The sequence below is a fragment of the Nipponia nippon genome, unplaced genomic scaffold, assembly GCF_047370975.1.
Source record: "Nipponia nippon isolate SJK-2023a ecotype South Korea unplaced genomic scaffold, ASM4737097v1 scaffold_7, whole genome shotgun sequence".
Lineage (NCBI taxonomy): Eukaryota > Metazoa > Chordata > Aves > Pelecaniformes > Threskiornithidae > Nipponia > Nipponia nippon.
Genome location: NW_028262391.1, coordinates 27,979,808 through 28,000,045, shown reverse-complemented (window position 1 = coordinate 28,000,045; position 20,238 = coordinate 27,979,808). Strand labels below are relative to the sequence as shown.

The 20,238-nt window shown below is 41.2% G+C and overlaps 1 protein-coding gene across 3 annotated transcripts in view; it reads right to left on the bottom strand.

The window, feature by feature from the left end:
* Positions 1–20,238, bottom strand: part of VPS8 (VPS8 subunit of CORVET complex) — an 89,866-nt gene that overhangs the window by 68,716 nt on the left and 912 nt on the right. For 2 of the 3 annotated variants that reach the window (XM_087740038.1, XM_087740039.1), the window contains exons 2-8: positions 19,871–19,939; positions 15,588–15,718; positions 13,780–13,873; positions 12,709–12,741; positions 11,193–11,247; positions 2,151–2,275; positions 505–591 (exon numbers count right to left, since the gene is read on the bottom strand). In XM_087740038.1, coding sequence (XP_087596164.1) covers positions 505–591; positions 2,151–2,275; positions 11,193–11,247; positions 12,709–12,741; positions 13,780–13,873; positions 15,588–15,718; positions 19,871–19,939 — 594 coding nt within the window. Of the gene's footprint in view, positions 1–504; positions 592–2,150; positions 2,276–6,635; positions 6,733–11,192; positions 11,248–12,708; positions 12,742–13,779; positions 13,874–15,587; positions 15,719–19,870; positions 19,940–20,238 lie in introns of those variants that run through there. The other variant, XM_087740040.1, reaches the window with a different exon arrangement.

Here is a 20,238-nt window from a genome sequence, read left to right as displayed (position 1 = left end):
TCTGTGTGTGACAACAACACTGTGTTGAACAAGAAGCCATAGATTATTTCTCTTTCAACCCAAATGTTCCCAACAAGTTATTTGAAAAACTGCTGACAGAAGCTTCTTTCTACACTTCAGACTCTTAAGTTTAAAGTTGGCAAGTCATGTATCCAGTTAAAACCACTGCAAGTTTTAGAGAAATGTATTTTAGCAACTAATTCTTCATAGATTTTGGCATCAGAGAGAGGAGTTATAACAGACAACTGTTGTTTGTTACAGTACAACTCACAGCCAATACTATTTCAGCTCTCAAAATACCCAGGTTGCTTTTTAAACAGAATTTCTGATCATTTTTCTCACCTCTAGGTACTATTGCCATATAGCTCCTAAGTAGCTGCTCTCATCTGTAAATTTAAAAGTACTACACAAGGAAAGTCAACACATCTGACTGAAAACAAGTGTGTTTTAAAGGAAAAAAAAAAAAAAAAGTAGTATACAAGGAGTACATGTAGTGTTTGTTACCTTGATGTGCAGAATGGCTGTTCCTGGTGGGTGGGCATCTGTTATTGATCGTAGCAGCTTCCCACTGGCCAGATCCCACATTGTGATCTGCAAGCAGATTGTTCTCAGTACACATTTACTGCCAAGAGGTTCTCTCCATCACCTGGTGCGTTAGTACATCAATAAACTGCTATATTTCCAATATCATCCTGGGTTAGTAGGGTCTTCATATCAAAGAAAAGTGATCTGCAATCTGTTCCTACCCTGTTTTTACAAGCAGTTTACTCATTTGCTTATACTCTCATTGACAATATTAGAGTTATCTTCACAACTCTGAATCACGTCCTTTTGGCAAGCTCCCACCACCTACCTAAACTCACTCACCTCACAGCTATCTGCCTGATAACACAATTAAAGAATGCAAGATAACTTTGCTACCACACAACTGTTCAAAGTGGTTCAATGCATTTCTCTCTCACAGAATCAGTGAACAGTTGAATAATCTCTGCTGACACCCACTAGCAAAACTCAAGCATCCCCATGGCTACCATGAACCCTATCACCCCTCTTCTGCGTTTGCTCACTATGACAGGTCAGGTAGGAGTATACAGCTTGGCTTGTGCTTGGATATTAAATTCAGGCAATTTCTCAACTAAGAAGCAGGAGTCCCAAACTACTTACTGCATAACTGAGGAATATTTAGCCCAGAAGAGCTGAGATTACAATTTGAATCAAACTTTTTATTGGAAATACTATTTTATATGGTTCCATGAATCATCTATCAAAGCTTCATAGACCAGATGTTTCAGAACTGCTGCTTCAACATATTTTATCTGAGTGTCATTTAAAACTGGCCACTGCTCTCCATGGATCAAATCTGTATTTCCACATGGTCTGGAGCAGTCTGTCATCTAGCCCTATCACAGGCGCTGGAGTGTGTTTTATCTAGAACGAAGGTGAAAGCCAAAGGAGCAAAGGGAAATGAAACCAAAAAGAAAAACAAAGCAGCCTTCTTTGTATTCCATGGACCTCTAAATTTTACCAAGTTAACTTCCACCCATTTTGGTTTTAGTCTTTTGTTCAGGAATTGCTTTCTCTCTTTAGGTTCAGAGAAGGGCACAAAACTACACCAGCAGACTCAAACCCTTTTTCCTCTGCATTCAAAAGCTATGCTGCTTTTGTCATACAACAGAAGTAAGGTATTAATAAAAATGAACTTTGTGGCCAGATATGAGTTTCAAGAACTTCAAGTCACCACCACAGTAAAAACTAGCTTTAATTACAAAGCACAGATCTCACAAAGTGAGCTAGAAAGACTAAGCTGGTTGTCCTGGTGCGCCATTGCACATTTCAGTTTATCAGGAGCAGCACTTATGTCACAACAAGCCATGATTAATTGATTCCTTCACTATATTCTGCATTACCCATTTCCTCCACAGAAATCTACCCCAATCTGTCTGAGTTAGCTCACTGGATGCAGGAACTGGCTGGCCAAAGAAGCTCTGGGCAGATCAAGCCATGCATACTGCTTCTCAGCACAAAAACAACTAACAAACAGCTACATATTGAGTGTGCTTGGCTTGGAGCTATTGTCACCTCTGGAAAGTCTCTCAGTAACAGCCTGCAGAAGGACAGAGCACTGGACCATCTCATCCTATGGGAATTACCTGTCCTTTCGCAAAGCCGCACAGGAGCCTCGAACAGTCATTGTTGATACTGAGAGCAGAGATAGCCCCATACTGGGCCCCAACAGCAGTGCTGCCCAAACACAGCCGAAGAGCCTGGTTTTGATCTAGAGCAGAACAATTAGTAAGACATTAAAGGGAAAGAAAGAGGAATGATTAAAATTAACATCATGCAATTATTTACATATACAATTTACTTGGGGTACACTAACGATTCACAGGTTTACAGTTAAGTTCTTAAAAAAGAGTTTACAAGATGAGAGCCCATGTTAGTACAGAGATAGTGGGACACTGTCTTGCAAGGAAATACAAAAATTATTTTTAAAAGTACAAAACAGGCCCAAGGAATATGGAAATGAAGAGGTATTACAAACTGAAGAAGAAACTAACAGAAAAATCAAAGCAATATCTAGCTTTCCTTTTACTATTCTGCAATGGTGTTTAAGTTGTAGCAAGGAAGATGACAGAAAATTAGTTCTATCTTCTGAGCCTTATACTTCTGTAGGCTGATTTGAACATCAACTACAAGTCCCCAGCACAAGCTTTTGGTAAGTGTAATTTTATGTAACTTTTACTCCTCGGTTTTGTTGATAAAAGCCAGAAGCTGGAGGGAAAATGAACTTGTGTGCCCAAGCTGCACAGTTAAAACGCTCGATGAGTTCTAGTGAACATAGTTCTTACTTTATAAGGAAACAGTAATGATCACCACACTGTGATAGAACTTCCTTTCCTGAGACACAGGCTACTGCAAAGGAGGTGGTACTGCCTGCACAGCCTCCTAGGGGACTGGGCTGCTGCATGGCCATGCCTGCCTCCCCCTGCAGATGACAAACAACAGGCACCTCTGTTTGTGCTCAGTTCTTGTATGCTTCCACCACTAGAGACTAAAAACTGCTTTATAAGATGTTGCACTTCAGGTGTTATGAATGATAACCCTCTGACTATCTTCGGTGCATTGCTCTTAAAAGCTAAGAAAACAAATGTTCTGGATCTGCTTTTTCCGCCTCTCTTTGTTTTTGTCCTGCTTTTGAGTGGGGGAGGAAGAAAAGATGCTTTGTGAGGACTGTTGGAATGAAGACCAGAGATTTGAAATACATCAGAAGCACCACAATAACACTGTGTGCAGGATTTCACCTTGAGCAAGGAAGGGAAAGGACAGGATTCAGAGGAACAGACAGCAGCTGAGCATCAGAAACCCCCTGGAAGAATTGCCCAAGGCACAGGACACATTTCTCCAAGTTGCAGCACCACTAGCAATGTGCTAGATGTGAAACAGAGCATGGATGTATCTCTCATTTCTTCCCCAATACTTTTTCCACTCTCTTGCTCATTTTCCTGCATCTACCTTGATAAACTTGTCCGCTGTAGTGACCCAAAAGAAAGTAAAAAATTCCTTTTCCTGCAAAATCTGGATAGTGGTAGCAGAGAGCTAGGGATAGAGAGGGTGTTACAAACAACACTTGTTCTGCACGCCAAATGAGACAGGGCCGGGGAGAGACAGAAAGGCCATGCTCTGTCTTGCAAATGCACAAGTAAGTCTCAGGTATTATTGAAAACTGTCAGTTTTGATCTAAAACATGATGATAGCAGTGGTCAAGAGGACACCATATGTTATGGGTGCTCAGAGACATCAGGATTCTTGTGAAAGTTGAAGAGCTCTGCTCTTGAAATCTGTGGGAGGAAAAGAGAAAGCTGCTTTCGGTTGACCATATCAATGAAAATCATCATCTCCTCATCTGGTGACACGTAGCCCAGGCAGTTCTGGAAAAGCCTACCTGTTCTTCACATGCTTCTGCTCTGCTGTGCCTGCCAGCACAACACCTGATGCTGCATGAAGAAGGAAGCATCTCCCCTTTCTTCCTCTGCAGTCTGGCTTGTGCCAAACACAGAACAAGGGAGCTGCATTTTCAAATGAGAACTGGCATTCGCTTGTTTACACTTAAAAACATCGCATAAAGATACTGCTTCTACTGTAAGAGATATTCAGTTAAACTACAGGTAGATGAAGATTATTTTTCACAGTTAAATAATCAGAACTGTATAAAACACCACTTTTCATTAGCTTTCCAAATGAAGGTGACATTGTTCAAGATAAAATCCTCTGAAAGCCAAGGAGAATGTCAGGGTTCAAACTGGCTGAACCTACATGTACAGAAGCAGCTCTGAAAGCTCCAACAGTCACACAAGTTCCTGTTTAAATAGATATCTAAATTTTATAAGGCTTGACACCCATGTTTAACTAAACAAAGGATGTATACAATTCAAGTGACTATACTGTGAATGGCTGCCATCATTCAATACATAAGAGGAACATGAGCCAAAACTACTTCAGTGTCACTATAGCAAGAAATTAGAAAAGCAACATGTAATTCATTGCATCTGCCACTCAAGCACAATGCAGAGCCTTCCTGAAGGTCAGTCCGATGCCACAGAGCCACAGCAAACCACAGCACCTTCTGCTCCAGGGGCCAGGCAGGGTGTTTCAGCCACCACCGCTATTACCAAGCACAAGGCAGTGGAAACGCTTCAAAACTAAGGCCATTGCTCTGCACACAACCCTCCTTATTAGGATAAGATGAAAGCAGAAGCCATGTGATGGAAATAAAAATCATCCTTTGCCATGCTACTAGAAAACACCTTGACATCACTGCGACAAGGGTGTACATGGCATAGATCAGAGCAGGTCAAAGAAAAAGAAGAAAAATCATTCAAGATTTCCATGGAAGCTCAGAGAACACAGAGCTACAGCTGGAAAACAAGTTCCCCAGACAGGTAGTCTCCAAATGGTGTCCTTCAAGTTCCAAAGAAATAATTCCTATTGCAGAGGACTGGAAATACAGGTCATTTACAAAAAGACCATCTGCTAACCATAGAAATATGTTTAAAAATAAGGTGAATACTGCAGCTCTTGCTGTTAAAGGTGAATTGCATTCTGTTCCTTCCACTTCAACTTAAACCTGTCAGTAAGTCCATCAATAACCTGTTTCCTGTAAGGCATGAAAAAGGAGACTCTTTCACAGCTTTCTCTGAAAAGGGCAGCAGCTTCAGAATCACTACTACTTTCAGTCCAGCTTTACATCTTCATATGTATGCCCCATGAACTTTCAAATCCATTTTCTTCTTCCCTCACCCACAATGTCAATTCAAAATAAACAAGACCCCCACTCCACCCCCAAAATGCTTTGTATGGCTCAAGTTATTCCTTCCTAAGGAGGAAGTGCCCATTGTTTGCCAGAGATGCATTTTCAGAGTTGAGAAATGATCACTTGGAAAGCTAACCCCAGAGAAACCCATGCCAGTACTTGTTCTTGTTTCCAGCCAGTCAAAAGATGACACACAAGGAGGAGCCATTAGATAATATTTTTAAAAAAAAAACTAACTACGAATAAGATGGACGAAATTGCTTCCAAAGAAAAGCAAGATGCCTGAAATAAATGAGCTCCTATTAATCAGCTGGTAGAGTAATAAAAATGGATAAAAGCAAAAGGTTATAAAAGCTGATTTGATGATTTTCCAGACTAATATTATCAGCTTTGAATTAAGGCACATTTAGGATTAAGCATAAAAAGCTTTTTCCAAATGCTTGAAACAAAGGTGGCTATCAATTGTCAAAAAAATGTTTTTAATTTTTCAATTTACATAAAGCAATTCTTCATCTGAAGAATTTCTGGCAGTAACTATTTGTGCTGCTCTCAAAGTCTGAGGTCAAAATGAGATGGCACTTTGATACAGCTCTACAAGCAAAGAACAAAACCAAGTTTGTGAATATGAAATAAGTCAATTTCCAGAACAAAGTAATAAGCATAGCACTCCAGAAGTTATTACTTCTCAGATCACCAGGTTTTCATCAAGATCTTTTCCTTAAGCCATGATTTTCCTGAGTTTCAAAGGTCTGCTTTATTTCCTGCAGAATTACTCAAATATGACAATTTTTACCGGTAGGTCCTTTCCTCCCACCATTATTAGGCACAATACCAGTAAATGCTCTCCCAGGAGGTATATCCCTCTTGGGCCTGGGGATGAGGAGGACAATAGATGGTGAGCTAATGGGACAGCCTGCAGACACCATCTCCCCCAATAACACAACAGCTGTCCCCCTAAACCAGGGCATGCTGAACCCTCCTCCCCACTTGCTGCCCTTAGCTTAAGCTAGTAAAATGATTACTCAGAGCAGGGGTTAAGTCAGACCACCTGTGCCTACCACATCAGGAACCAACTGCTCCCTCCCCAGCTGTATAATGGGTGCATGAGCAGGACTTTCAGAAGTTGCTTGCATGGGTTTCACAGAGTTTCTGGCTTGTGGCTCTTTGAATTGGGTTCTACTCCATAGTGCTCCCACTTGACAGCTCTCAGGAAGAAACAGGTGGATGGTGATCTCATGGAAGAGCCTTTGTCCTGCCCCGAAACACCACCTTTACAAACAGCTATGGACCAGCTGCCCTAAAACATTATAAATAGCACATTTACCTGTTCCTCTGCTGTTCTTGCCTGGAGAATTTGGAAATGTGCAATGCACATGCATTCAATAACCAATTCCCAGACTGACCAGCAGTATTATCCACTGACTGGTTACTGCTCTGCGTTACTTGCTGCTTATCTGGCATCTTAAATTCTGGCACAGACAACATGCAAACTGGGCAAGACAGGAGTCATTCATGCAGGGTACGTGCACAGTGCGGTGTTACTGTACCTTTTCCTTTTCAGTCCACACAGAAAGGGCCAAAAGAGGAAAGAAAAAGCCAGAAATCAATATAAAAGGAAGGAGTGAAGTAACGAACAGCATATATGTGATAATCTTCAAAGACAGAGAGAACCTTCAGATTTTGCTGATAGCATTTCCTTTTGTTAACAGTTCCCCTTTTGATTTATTTAAGGAATTGAGAGGATGCTGTGATAGCTAGTGTTTTAAAACCAAGCAGTTTAAAAAGCATATGGAATCACTGAAGAAAAATGAGTTTATAAATTTGGACTTCATTGTACTGAAGGAAAAAAAAAAAAGAAATCTGAGAGGAAATAAAACTGGAAGTTCACAGTGACATAACTGGTAAAACTATTTTCAACAGTTACCAGCCAGCCAGCCAATCAACTCCTCATTAATTTAAAAAAACAACCAAGGACAACAGTCCCCAAAATCTAGTTTTAATGCTGTCTTTAGGTACTTACGCTACCTGTTCTCTCAAGATATCATGCTACCCCCACACCTCAACGAAGACTCAGGACAGTGACCATAAGTTTTACAGCCAACAGAGAAAATAAATGGTTCAACACTAATCAAAACAAAGTTTAGCTATACAGAAATTTTCTGTCCAGAACATAAAGTCTTCATGAAAAATAACACATTTCAGTGAGTTCTGCTTAAGGGCTAGTTTTTGAGTAGTGTAAAAACCTCTCAGTTCTTCTAGGAAGATGGAGGAAAAAAACCTCTAAATATTATTTGTTTATTGTTATAGGCTTGCTGGGAGACCACTTCTCCGCTCCAGCTAGCAATCCTCATGAGAAGTCATGGCACACAGCACAACTGTTCATTTGCACAATGCTCACAACTCCAAACAAGTTTCAGAAAGAATTTGGCAAAAGAATGGCCCTCATTTATATTAAAAAAAAAAAAATTCCCACGCAAGCACAGCACTAGAAACAAGCTAAGGGTCATATTCCTAAAGCACAAAAAACTGTCATTATCCAAATGTGGTAACAAAGCACCAAATAGAAGATAAACTACCTGAAAGATAGGTAAAAAATGAGAGCACCGAACTCTTCTCAGTAATATCAGATCATGTAACAAACGGCAAATACCAGAAGTGGTAGACTGAGAGGTTTAGATGGGCTGTTAGGAATTTTTTTCCCCTGCAAGATTATGTGGCCCTGGAGCAGGTTACCAGAGGAGTATGTGCATGCACATTTGCCTGTCGGGCAGTATTTTCCATCCCTAAGAGTTTTTCCAGACTTCGCTAGACAAAGCCAGGGCTGCCCCGACCCAGTTATTGGTGACAGTCTTGCACCAAACAGGGGGTGACTACAGGCCTCCAGACATCCCTTCCTACCAACACTTCTGCAACACTTACAGGATGTCAAAGAGTTGGCATCTAATGCAACTCTAATCCACACGAAAAATATGGTTTTTCAAAGATTAGATGAGCAATCTGAGAACTGTCCTGTGATAATTTTTCAAGCGCCAACAGAAGCATTCAAAAAAGCAGAATGAAAGCTACCCAAGTCTTCCTTAAAAAGGACAAAGCAGACAAGTTAAGAGGTACAGGTGGACTTCTGAAAAGAGACAAATGAAATAGCTACGTAAACCCAAATATATGAAAGAAAAACATAAAGGGTTAAAAAATTTACTAGTGACACAAAACTATTCAGAGAAACTTGAACATAAGCAATGTTCAACTAGAAAATGGATGTACATTTTTGCAGGCAAAAAAAGGTGATGTTTCCATTGTACAGCATAAGCCATGCCCACAGCTTACAAAACTTCAGGGAGTAAATCTCATCCTAATTAACACATCTAGTAGAAAAATGGTTTCATAAAAATGTACAGAAATTGATCGGTCTACAGACATAAACTGCTGGTTTAAATTACAGAATAAAACCAAGCCAGAACACTAATCCTTTCTCTTTGTACACAAGAAGGCCTTATATAGCCATATCCCGTGAGGATTTCTCTCTTTGTAGATAGATCTGAGAGGACTGGGGTCAACACCCAAGTTTTAGTTACAGAACTGAAAGAATTTAGCAGAGAACACAAGTGTCCAGGAAGAATTTGTGCCCATATCTGGAACAAAGTTGGATGACATACTTTCATTCCTCATCACCTTTAAATTACAGCGTAGACTCACAGAACAACTTTGGTTGCAAGGGAGCTGTGGAGGTCTCTGGCCCAGTCCTGCTGCTCCAAGCAAAGTCAACAAGATCAGCTTGCTCAGGGTCTTGCTGAGTTTCGAATATCCCCAAGGAAGGAGATTCCACAACTTTTCTCAACCCTTATCTAATGCTTCAGCACCCTCGTGGTGAAAAATTTAATCAGAGCTTCCTATGTTGCAACTTGGGTCCCCTGCCTCTTATCTAATACCATGGACCTTTAAGAAGGGTCTGAGTCTCTCTTCTCTATACCTTTCCATTAGGCAGGAGAAGATAGCAACATGATGTCCTCTTAGCCACCTTCTCTCCATGCAGAAGAAACCCAGTTCTCTCAGCCTCTCCGCATGCATCACGTGCTTCAGCCCTGTAATCATCTTAGTGACCCCCCTCCACTGGGCTCACTGCAGTACATCGATATCTTTCTTGCACTGAGCAGCCCAAAACTGGACACCGTACTTCAGATGTGATCTCACAAATGCAGAATAGAGGGGAGTAATAATTTTCCTCAACCTGCTGAATGCGCTTGTGATACTACAGCCCAGTACATGGCTGTATAAACAATAACTTTACATGTTTCAATAGATCAGAAAGCTTTAAAGGCCCTGTTGCAAGTATGCAGAGTTCTTCAAAGCACTGATATTTGTTTTAATAAAAGCCAATTAGTGGAAAGATGGCACTGTGCCAAGTTTCCTAAAGGCCACAAAATGAACCGAATAACTACAGACTACACAGTCTTGCAAAGGTCATGGCTAAAACAACAGTAAACATGTTGGTCCAAAGTAATCAATGGTGTAACAAAGAAAACTTTGCTTAAACACATTTGCACTGAGCAAAACAAACAAACAAATCTTACAAAATACATCAATTTAAATACCATAGCATACTACGCATCTTGGACATTCAGGCATTCAGTGGTCCATCCTCTTAAATGGGACTTGATGCACAAATAATCACAACAAAGGTAAGAATGACCCTTCCTCTTTGCATGCTTATATAGAGTCCTAGAGCCCCTTCTGGAGTGTAAAATGCTAAAAATAACATCTCTATATTATGACGCTTGCAAAGAACAGTTTCTTGTTTAAAAACTTACTGACTTCATACTGTCTGTGTATAGAGAGCAATAGGAAAACCAGAGTAAAAATGTGTTCTGTAGCAGTGATATTAGAGATCTCCACATATTAGAAAAATTTTAGAAAAACCACAAAGACCTACTACTAAAAACTCAGTAGGATCATGTGTTGACTGTAGCAGATAAGAAGTTGTTTATATTCAGATTAAGCACATCCTGTAATTGTTTCAATACTGGATTAAGCAAATGGCATCAAATGGTTTAATGTCTAAATACTCAGGAAGGTGAGTCTTACACTGTCACAGTCTTTCCCATCCTTCTGTTGTACCCTGTCCCCCATAACTTTTGGTCTCTTGAATAATTTCAGCCAACTTCAAAAGAAAAGTAAAGAAGATAATGAAATTTCTAAAATTGTTAAGAATTTCGTGCTGCATAGACAAAAGGTACAAAAACTCGATGTGCATGGGAGCAATTCAAGAGCTGTTCTCACCCAGCTAGTTAGCTGGATAAACAGAGGCACAAGCTCAGAAACTTTTTTAAGAAAGTTTGGTGATAAGAGGAAGGAAAGAATAACAGAATGAAGGGACACAGAGGTGACTGGTGCAGGGGAAGGTCAGGGAAGGAGAAATCTATGATGCAAGCCTTGTAGCCATGGGCCAGAAGTTCCACTTCGCAAGGAACACATTTTAATTTCCCTAATGCTGGCAGCTATTATGTCATAGGGGAGAAGGTGATTAATACTGTATGAGATGATGGCTGTATACTGGTTCTGGTTTCTTCCACATGAAAACAGAGTAATTTATATTTAAACATAGAAAATGCTCTTTAGACAATTGCCACAGAGCTAAATTTCTCAATATCAATGTGCCAATCCCCAGCAAAGCAGAAGAAATATGTGAATAAGGACAACTGAAATATTACTTGTGCTTTATTTCTTTACTGCAAGAAAATCACATTTAGCACAAACAGAACATATTAGAAGAAATCCGCCCTGCAGTTCTAATTCAGGCTGGGTTTTTTTGCTTGTGTTTGGTTTTGTTGTTTTTTTTTTAAGATCATTAAAATGCAAAATAATCAAAACTTTATTTTTAACTTACCAAATATCAGTGCTAACCCATGGGAAGTCCCCACTGCTATCAGATTTGATGCTGCCTGAAATAGTCATGCAGAAAGATTGGAAGTAGAAGAAATGTCAGTCACAAATCCGCCACTTAAACTCTCACTACACTCATGCAAAGTTTGCCAAAAGGGGAAGATTTAGAAGGTTATAGATATAATCATTTTCTAATTTATAAGTGATAAGCAATTCTCATGTGAAAGCCAGACAAGTATTACACCTGAACAACCATCACACAGATTTTCTCAAGTTCAGAGGCCTGCTTTTTACTCTGCTGTTTGAAATTCAAATGCTCAGAGTGGTACCCACAGTGAAATTTCTTCTCTGTAAAGTCAGCCTCATCCTTTTGGTGTGGTAGCTGAGTACAAATACTCAGAGGGTTTTGCTCACTCAGCTGCTACATCCACATCTGAACTCTTCTACAACCCTGGGCAGTGCTGGTCTCCTGAAGAGACAGTCCACAGCAAACCCAGAGACTCCAACTTCCTCCCATGGGGAATTAAGCATAGCTCCAAGATTCTATCGCACTTGCAAACCTGCGCCCAATTAAATAAAACTTAATAGAAATCACATAATGCTCTAGACATATTAATGTTGTTCCACTTTTTGTTTCTTAGCACATGTAAATCAGATTAAAAAAATTAAGTGCTCAAATGTCTGGAGTATCTAAGTACATGTTTTCATCCTATGTGCGCATCAGTCACAGCGTGCTTCCAATTTTGCTGTGCAACCTTTTGCCTTAGATGTGACTACAGTTTTTTTCCTTTTTCTTTTTTAAACAAAAAGTATAATTTCTTATGGATTGCTGCTACTACAGTCAAAGCGACCAAGCACATCTTTAGTTTCTTTGTAAAACATTAAAACTCATTTCACAAGGGCAGAACAAATACTTGCCCTATTTTACCTCCTTAAAATGTTTCTCTTCTCCTTTAACTATAGGCAGCTTCACTTCTGACGTATTTTAATTAGCATGCTTGACTTCAAGAAGTTTAATGCAAATTGCTAAGCAGGAGTATCTTTCAGACAGGCTCTTAGTGAAATTTTATATTTTAAGGTCATATTTCAGTTACATCAGAGCCGTAGAGATTTTGAACCTATCACTTTATGAGCACTTCAGTTTAAGTTTCTTTAAAAAATTGTTAGGAGCCAAAGCAATAACTGGCAAAGTAAAAGAAGCTAGGGAAATTCAGTGTGTTCACAGATGAACATTTACCTTATGGGGAAAGGTTAGGTGCTCAACTAACAAGCCCCAGTGATGACATGAAAAAGGGGAGAGCATGGGGCTTGATCAGCAGAGGGGCAGCCAGGCAGTTAAGAAAGGTTGAACTCTGCCCCCAGGAACTAGATCTTTCATGCTGCTTCTCCCACCCCTCATATTTGAAAATTCTTAGTAAGGGTAAGGAGGAATATGCATTTATCAGCTGTCCTAAATTACTGCTTTAGCAAACTTGCTTGAAAACTAACTATACAGTACTTGAAAATTGTTGAGTACTTACAATTGCAGTGGGCAAGCCAGCATCCACTTTGTCCTAGAAAAACAGGACAAGTCATGAGCAAGAGAGACAGAAATCCCAGCTCCGTGCACGTCTCTAATAATTAGAACTACAACATACAAAAAAATCAACACAAGTTGCATTTTAATAGTCCCACCAGGGCAGACAGTGCTGAGGAAACCACTGGCTAGAAATACCCAGAAGGGATAAGAAAGTGCACAGAAATGAAGAGGAACCAGAATGTCCCCTAATTCCATATGAAGTGTACTGTGTTCTTCTCAAAACTGTCTAATCTTAATAACAGTTTTCAGTATTCTGTGTACACAGCATAGACATCGATTGCAAAACTATGCCCCTCTCCCCTCTCAAGCACACCTTATTAGCTTCCCATTCAGGTGGATCACCCACACCTCCATCAACGCAAGTAACAGCCAGCAGCAGCACACTAACATTGAGACCCTGGTCACACAGCCGTCGCAAAACACACACAGATGCATCACTTGTATTCTGTTCTAACAGAACATGCTTCAGAAATTATACACTATAAATCATACATTATACATAATTATACATTATAAATCACCACCTTAGCTCCGATCTTTGACAGTCAGTTTTCCCCTGGCAATACGATCTACAGGCCAGCTCTGTTCCACCCATGTCTGACGTGCAGTCACAGACGCAGGAACGTGCAAACCTGCTCCTCTCTCAGCTCAGAACAACGAGTGCGTTCTGTGCCTGCTTCAGGCATTAAGCAAACCCATTTCCAGCATCTTCAAGCAAGCAGAACAATAGCACTGCTATCATTTTATATTAATATTTCCCACCAGGTTTAATGACATCTAGCAACACAAATCAGCGTTAAAGAGGACCTACCATACTGCTGCTGCAATGAGTCAGCTAATACCTGATTCACTACTGGCTAGGGATTACTAGTTAGTAGTTTATGTACCAAACATGTTAGTATTATCCAGAACTAATTGTAGGGGGAGGGAGGGGATCACACACACACCCCTCCACACCAGAAGAGGTTCAAATTTTTCTTAATGAATGCAACCAGGAGAAAAAGACACTTACTGCTGCAGATACTATTTGGGCAGAAATTCCTTTCAGAAGTGAGAGCCGTATAACTGATCCATGCAGTGAGAGAGAATCTGGGAGTTTTTTCTTCCTAAGGAAACAAGAAATAATCCAAATGCATTAGAGCGGAAGAAAAGTTTGGAACTTTGCCTAACCCACAGCTAAACCAGCAGGTAAATTCTGCATGCACTCGTAACTCATGCAGTTTCCATTCTTATTCTTGGGGCCTACATGCACAGAATGAAACGGACATGAGATTATTAGCAAAGTCTGCTATGAGCCATTGTGTCTGCATAAAATTTGTTTTTAACTCATCTCCCAGGGGAAAAAAAAAATAGTTCTTCAAACAAATTGTCAGTTTCAAGCACGTATCTACAAAACTTAGAATTTATTAATAAAGCCTGAAAGCAACACTTTTGCTCTTTAATTAATCTTTCAATGAATCAGGAAGCCTCAGCCTTTAAAGGTGAATATCTAGGGGAAATACACAATTGGACAGGGCTTATTAGCAGAATACTGGAAAATTAGCCAGGAAAACTGGATGTATGCTTAAAGAATAACATTCAATTAAAACACATTATCTAATATGAAAGGTTAAGTGTTTCTATTTATGGAGAAAATGTCTTTAAAAAGTAACGAGTGTATGGGCAACAGTTATTTCTAAAGAGCACTGGTATACTGTAGCACACACAGCAGAGGGAAAATCTGCAGGAAACTTGCAATTTTGTTGCCAAGCACACACCACCATAAAGACAAATTTCCAAAACTAATATGGAAACATTTGGTTCTTCTCTCTCAAGAGGTGGACAAATCAGTAGCTCACATGTAGGCTGAAGAAACATGTTGTTAATAGCTTATATTACAGCTAAGGACCTATAAACATGGCACCTAGCTTCACCCAAAGATGCCAATAACACTTCCAGGTTTTTCTGCCCACTCTGTACCGGAAAATGTTTAAGCCACTCCAGGTAACATTTCCTTCAATACAAATGATGTTATTTGAAAAAAGAAAAGACAGTGAGTCAGTACACCACCATATGCCACCATAAACCATCACACTGAAGAGTGTTTATATCCTATGCAATTGCTCATGCAACAATCACAACTTCTTATGGCACATAAGAAAAGAAGGCCATGGGAGTGTCTCAGGATGTAGGATCAGGCCATCATTTGAGTAATTATTGAGACAAGTCAGCAGTATTATAGCTAATTATCACATTCCAGGCTGCTTTTAGATGTCAAGATTAGCATTGCATTTACAGGAGTGACAGCAGTTCACCTGTCTTTTAAAAATAACCACCAGCTGCTTGCAGACTCTGGAAGTCATCAGACACCTTTGAAAGATTTTCTTTAAAGTCATCAAGGCTTAGTGTTTTAAAGATTCCATTAAAATTCAGAGAAATTTAAATACTTCATCACCCATAAGATGCATTTATTGCTCAAACAGACTATCCCTCCATGCAAAACCAAATCCCATCTTTGCCTACTTGATCCTTCAGGAATAACACCATTCTGTCAAAAGCAGCTTCACTGGAGTCCCTGCAGCATCCCCCTGGGACTTCAGCCCAAGGATATAACAGCAGGAGACAAAATCCACATGTGCAATTAAGGGTTCCTACCCAGGTAACAGACAAATTGCATGCTCACAGCAAAGCTCAGGGAGGAGGTGCCTTAGGAAGTTTCAACTGTTCTTAACTTTGCATTCTCCTTCTACCCACTCAAAAAAGGAGAATACGTTTTTAATGGATGTAAGCAGTGCTCCTTCAAAAATCACTTAACCTCCCAAGCTATCAGTCCTGCAATACCTTTTCAAGTGTGTCCGGTCCCCACTGTCAGAGCTTGCTACAGAAGATGTGTCATAGGAGTGTGTATCCGTGTTATCAATGTTCAAGAGAAAGGGATCCTCCAAAATGAAAGACTCCTCTTCATCATCAGTCTGAAGGAAGAGAATCACTACAGCTTACTAAACACTCAAAATGCACAACACCCTAACTGAAATATTAGCAAAACAGCATCAATTAAGCAGAAAAATCAAGGAGAGGACAAGATAGTCTCATATGTAAAAAACAGAACTATGTATTATTTTACTAAACTTATTCTGTGGAAGAACTGGTTTCCAGAATTCACAATAATCACAGAAGTGAGCTGGAGAGAAAGTTATTCAACTAATCATTCTTCCCCAGATATGATCTACTCCATCAAAACTTTAACAGACCTTTAACTAAGCTGTTCTCAAAAGTTTCCAATTGCTAAGAGAAGGCCTAGAATTTTTATCATCTACTCCAGCACTTCACCAAGTGGTAGATAAGAGTCTAGCATTCCCTCCGGCTGCTATAAGGGCTGATTTTGCTCTTCTCCTTCTGTGCTCTTCTGCTGGCGATCTCTCCCTCTCTCCCTGCAAGCTTAGCCCGGAATTGTTTTTATAGTAATTTTTAAATTACCATTCTCCCAGATGTCTTCTAAATTCAGCACAGTTCATGTTCTTAAAACACAGAGCCACAGAGAGCAAACACAATACCCCACCTAATGCCAAAGGTGTGGAGAACACAGTAGGTGCCCCTCATTTGTCTTACAGCTAGCGGTCCTGTGCCCATTAAGTGTCTTTTTTTTTCCAGTGCAGCTGTATACCTTTTTGGCTTAGTCAGGTTGTTCTCCGCTAAAATCCTTTTCAGAACATGCTTTCCCAGTCATTCCCATCCCAGATGCACTGAGACAAGTAGCATTGGAGTAAAACTTTATATTTGTCTGCACTGAACTATGTTTTCTTCAGATTACCTCTCAAGTTTAAGACTACCAGGATAATACTCCTCTGACATGGATGTGACCACATCTCCTGCCAGTTTGGTATCACCCAAATTCAGTAAGGTCCCTCCACCCTCATCACCCAAGGCATCAGCAGAAACAGGACATACCCCTGTACACTTCCCCTCAACATCCCCTTCTACTTGGGCAGCAAATCACCGACAACTATTCCTCTCATTCTTAGACTATATCTGTGTGGGACACCTTATACCTGTATCTTTAATACAGCTTTTTAAAAGAACTGTCACCTCTCCCAGGCTCCTTTTCCCTTTATACTGGCTCCCTAGGAAGTCCAACCACCAATTTGGTGGTTGCAAACAGAGAAGGACTTGTGGGCGATGTGATGGTTGGAGGCCATCTTGGGCATAGCGATCCAGAAATGATAGAGCTTTCAATTCTTGGAGAAGTAAGGAGGGGGGTCAGCAGAACTGCTACCTTGGACTTTTGGAGGGCAGACTCTGGCCTGTTTAGGAGCCTGGTTGACAGAGTCCTTTGGGAGGCAGTCCTGAAGGGCAAAGGAGTCCAGGAAGGCTGGACAGTCTTCAAGAAGGAAATCTTAAAGGCACAGGACCAGGCCATCCCCATGTGCCGAAAGATGAGCCAGCAGGGAAGAAGACTGGCTTGGCTGAACAGAGAGCTTTGGCTGGAACTCAGGATAAAAAGGAGAGTTTATGACCTTTGGAAGAAGGGGCAGGCCACTCAGGAGGACTACAAGGATGTCATGAGGTTATGCAGGGAGAAAATTAGAAAGGACAATGCCCAACTAGAACTTAATCTGGCTACTACCATGAAAGACAATAAAAAATGTTTCTATAAATACATGAACAACAAAAGGAGGGCTAAGGAGAATCTCCATCCTTTATGGGATGTGGGGGGAAACATAGTGACAAAGGATGAGGAAAAGGCTGAGGTACTTAATGCCTTCTTTGCCTCAGTCTTTAACAGTCAGACCAGTTGTTCTCAGGGTACCCAGCCCCCTGAGCTGGAAGACAGGGATGGGGAGCAGAACGAAGCCCCCATAATCCAAGGGGAAATGGTTAGCTACCTGCTACACCACTTGACACACACAAGTCTATGGCGCTGGATGGGATCCACCCAAGGGTCCTGAGGGAGCTGGTGGAGGGGCTCACCAAGCCACTTTCAATCATCTATCAGCAGTTCTGGCTAACCAGGGAGGTCCCAGTTGAATGGAGGTTAGCAAATGTGACACCCATCTACAAGAAGGGCCGGGAGGAGGATCTGGGAAACTACAGGCCTGTCAGCCTGACCTCAGTGCCAGGGAAGATCATGGAGCAGATCACCTTGAGTGCCATCATGCGGCACATGTGGGACAACCAGGGGATCAGGCCCAGTCAGCATAGGTTTATGAAAGGTAGGTCCTGCCTGACTAACCTGATCTCCTTCTGTGACAAGGTGACCCACTTGGTGGGTGAGGGGAAGGCTGTGGATGTTGTCTACCTGGACTTTAGTAAGGCCTTGGACACCATTTCCCACAGCATTCTCCTGGAGAACCTGGCTGCTCACGGCTTGGATGGGCATACCCTTTGCTGGATAAAAAAACATCTGGAATGGCCGGGCCCAAAGAGTTGTGGTGAATGGAGTTAAATTCAGTTGGTGGCCAGTCACAAGTGGTGTTCCCCAGGGCTCAGTACTGGGGCCAGTTCTGTTTAATATCTTTATCAATGATCTGGATTAAGGGATTGAGTGCACCCTCAGTAAGTTTGCAGATGACACCAAGTTGGGTGGAAGCGTTGATCTGCTGGAGGGTAGGAAGGCCCTACAGAGGGACCTGGACAGGCTGGATCGATGGGCTGGGGCCAACTGTATGAGATTCAATAAGGCTAAGTGCTGGGTTCTGCACTTGGGTCACAACAACCCCATGCAATGCTACAGGCTGGGGGAGGAGTGGCTGGAGAGCTGCCTGGCAGAAAAGGACCTGGGGGTGTTGGCTGACAGCCACCTGAACATGAGCCAGCACTGTGCCCAGGTGGCCAAGAGGGCCAATGACATCCCGGCTTCCATCAGGAATAGTGTGGCCAGCAGTACTGGGGAAGTGATCGTCCCCCTGTACTCGGCACTGGTGAGGCCACACCTCGAATACTGTGTTCGGTTTTGGCCCCTCACTATAAGAAAGACATGGAGGTGCTGGAGCGTGTCCAAAGAAGGGCAATGAGGCTGGTGAAGGGTCTGGAGCACAAGTCTTGTGAGGAGCGGCTGAGGGAGCTGGGGTTGTTTAGTCTGGAGAAGAGGAGGCTGAGGGGAGACCTTATTGCTCTCTACAACTACCTGAAAGGAGGTTGTAGCGAGGTGGGGGTTGGTCTCCTCTCCCCAGTAACAAGCAATAGGACAAGAAGAAATGGCCTCAAGCTGCACCAGGGGAGGTTTAGGTTGGATATTAGGAAACATTTCTTCACTGAAAGGGTAGTCAGGCATTGGAACAGGCTGCCCAAGGAAGTGGTTGAGTCCCCATTCCTGGAGGTACTTAAAAGACAGGTAGACGTGGTGCTTAGAGACATGGTTTAGTGGTGGACTTGGCAGTGCTAGGTTAATGGTTGGACCTGATGATCTTAAAGGTCTTTTCCAACCTAAATGATGCTATGATTCTATTCTATGATTCCATGATTCTAATTTCCTCAGTTTGTTAATAAGCTTGTTTTCTTGAAGTTTGTCTTTACTTCCATGCCCTTCTTTTCCTTTCTAAGAATCATGCACTCATGTGGCTATTGTAAAAAATGCACTGAATTGGATATAAGTGAGACAAAGTCAATTCTCACCTACAAGGTACTACAGGAATCATTAGATGCTGAGACAGTTCATTACTCCTGCCAGAGGGCTAAATATATGAAACACAATATAAATGGAGTTGTGAAGAATACAGTTCTCCTCTCTTCCCACAACTTAAGAACTACCCAGAAATCTCTGTATTTATTTTTAGCTTAAAAAAAAAAAAAAAAAAGTTGTGTGATAACCCTGACCTTTAAATGAACTGTATAGACTTCAGATGACTGTCCAAATCCACAGGTGAACATGCTTAAATTTGATGGAAACCTTTTATGTTTCAGCTGTGGCTATTTTGATTGTAAAACCAAAATTCCTTATTTCACACTGTACAGCAATTACTCAACTGAACATGCACTTTATGAGCTATCAGTATCAGGAAATTATGAAGTTATACAATTTTATTTCCCAGGAAAAAACAATATGAGAAGAGCCAAAGGAGTACGTGATGCTTCATCTTAGATGATCCCTGTAGTAGAGCTGGTTGCATATCCGATGGACCACTCACCTCATTTAAGATGCTCTCCAGTGTTGGAGGGGTATCAACTTGAGGAATGTCGAATTCTTTGTCATCAATCTGTGCATCAGAAACCATAGACTGAGTCAGGTTGCCTACTCCACCTTCCAGATTTTTTTTTAACTAAGGAAAAAAAAGCACCTATGCATGCACTCCTCCTAACCTACCTCTGCCCAGAAAGGCACCGTATATCCTACAGAGTCTCTTATACAAAATGCGCTACCTGTGATAGAACAAGAGGTATTTATTATGAAAATTATGTAATAGTTCTCAGACTTCTGCCCAGTCCTGAAATTTCAAATGCCTTTTTTTTTAATTTCCAAAGATCACTACTACTAATGTTACACTCCCTTTGTAAT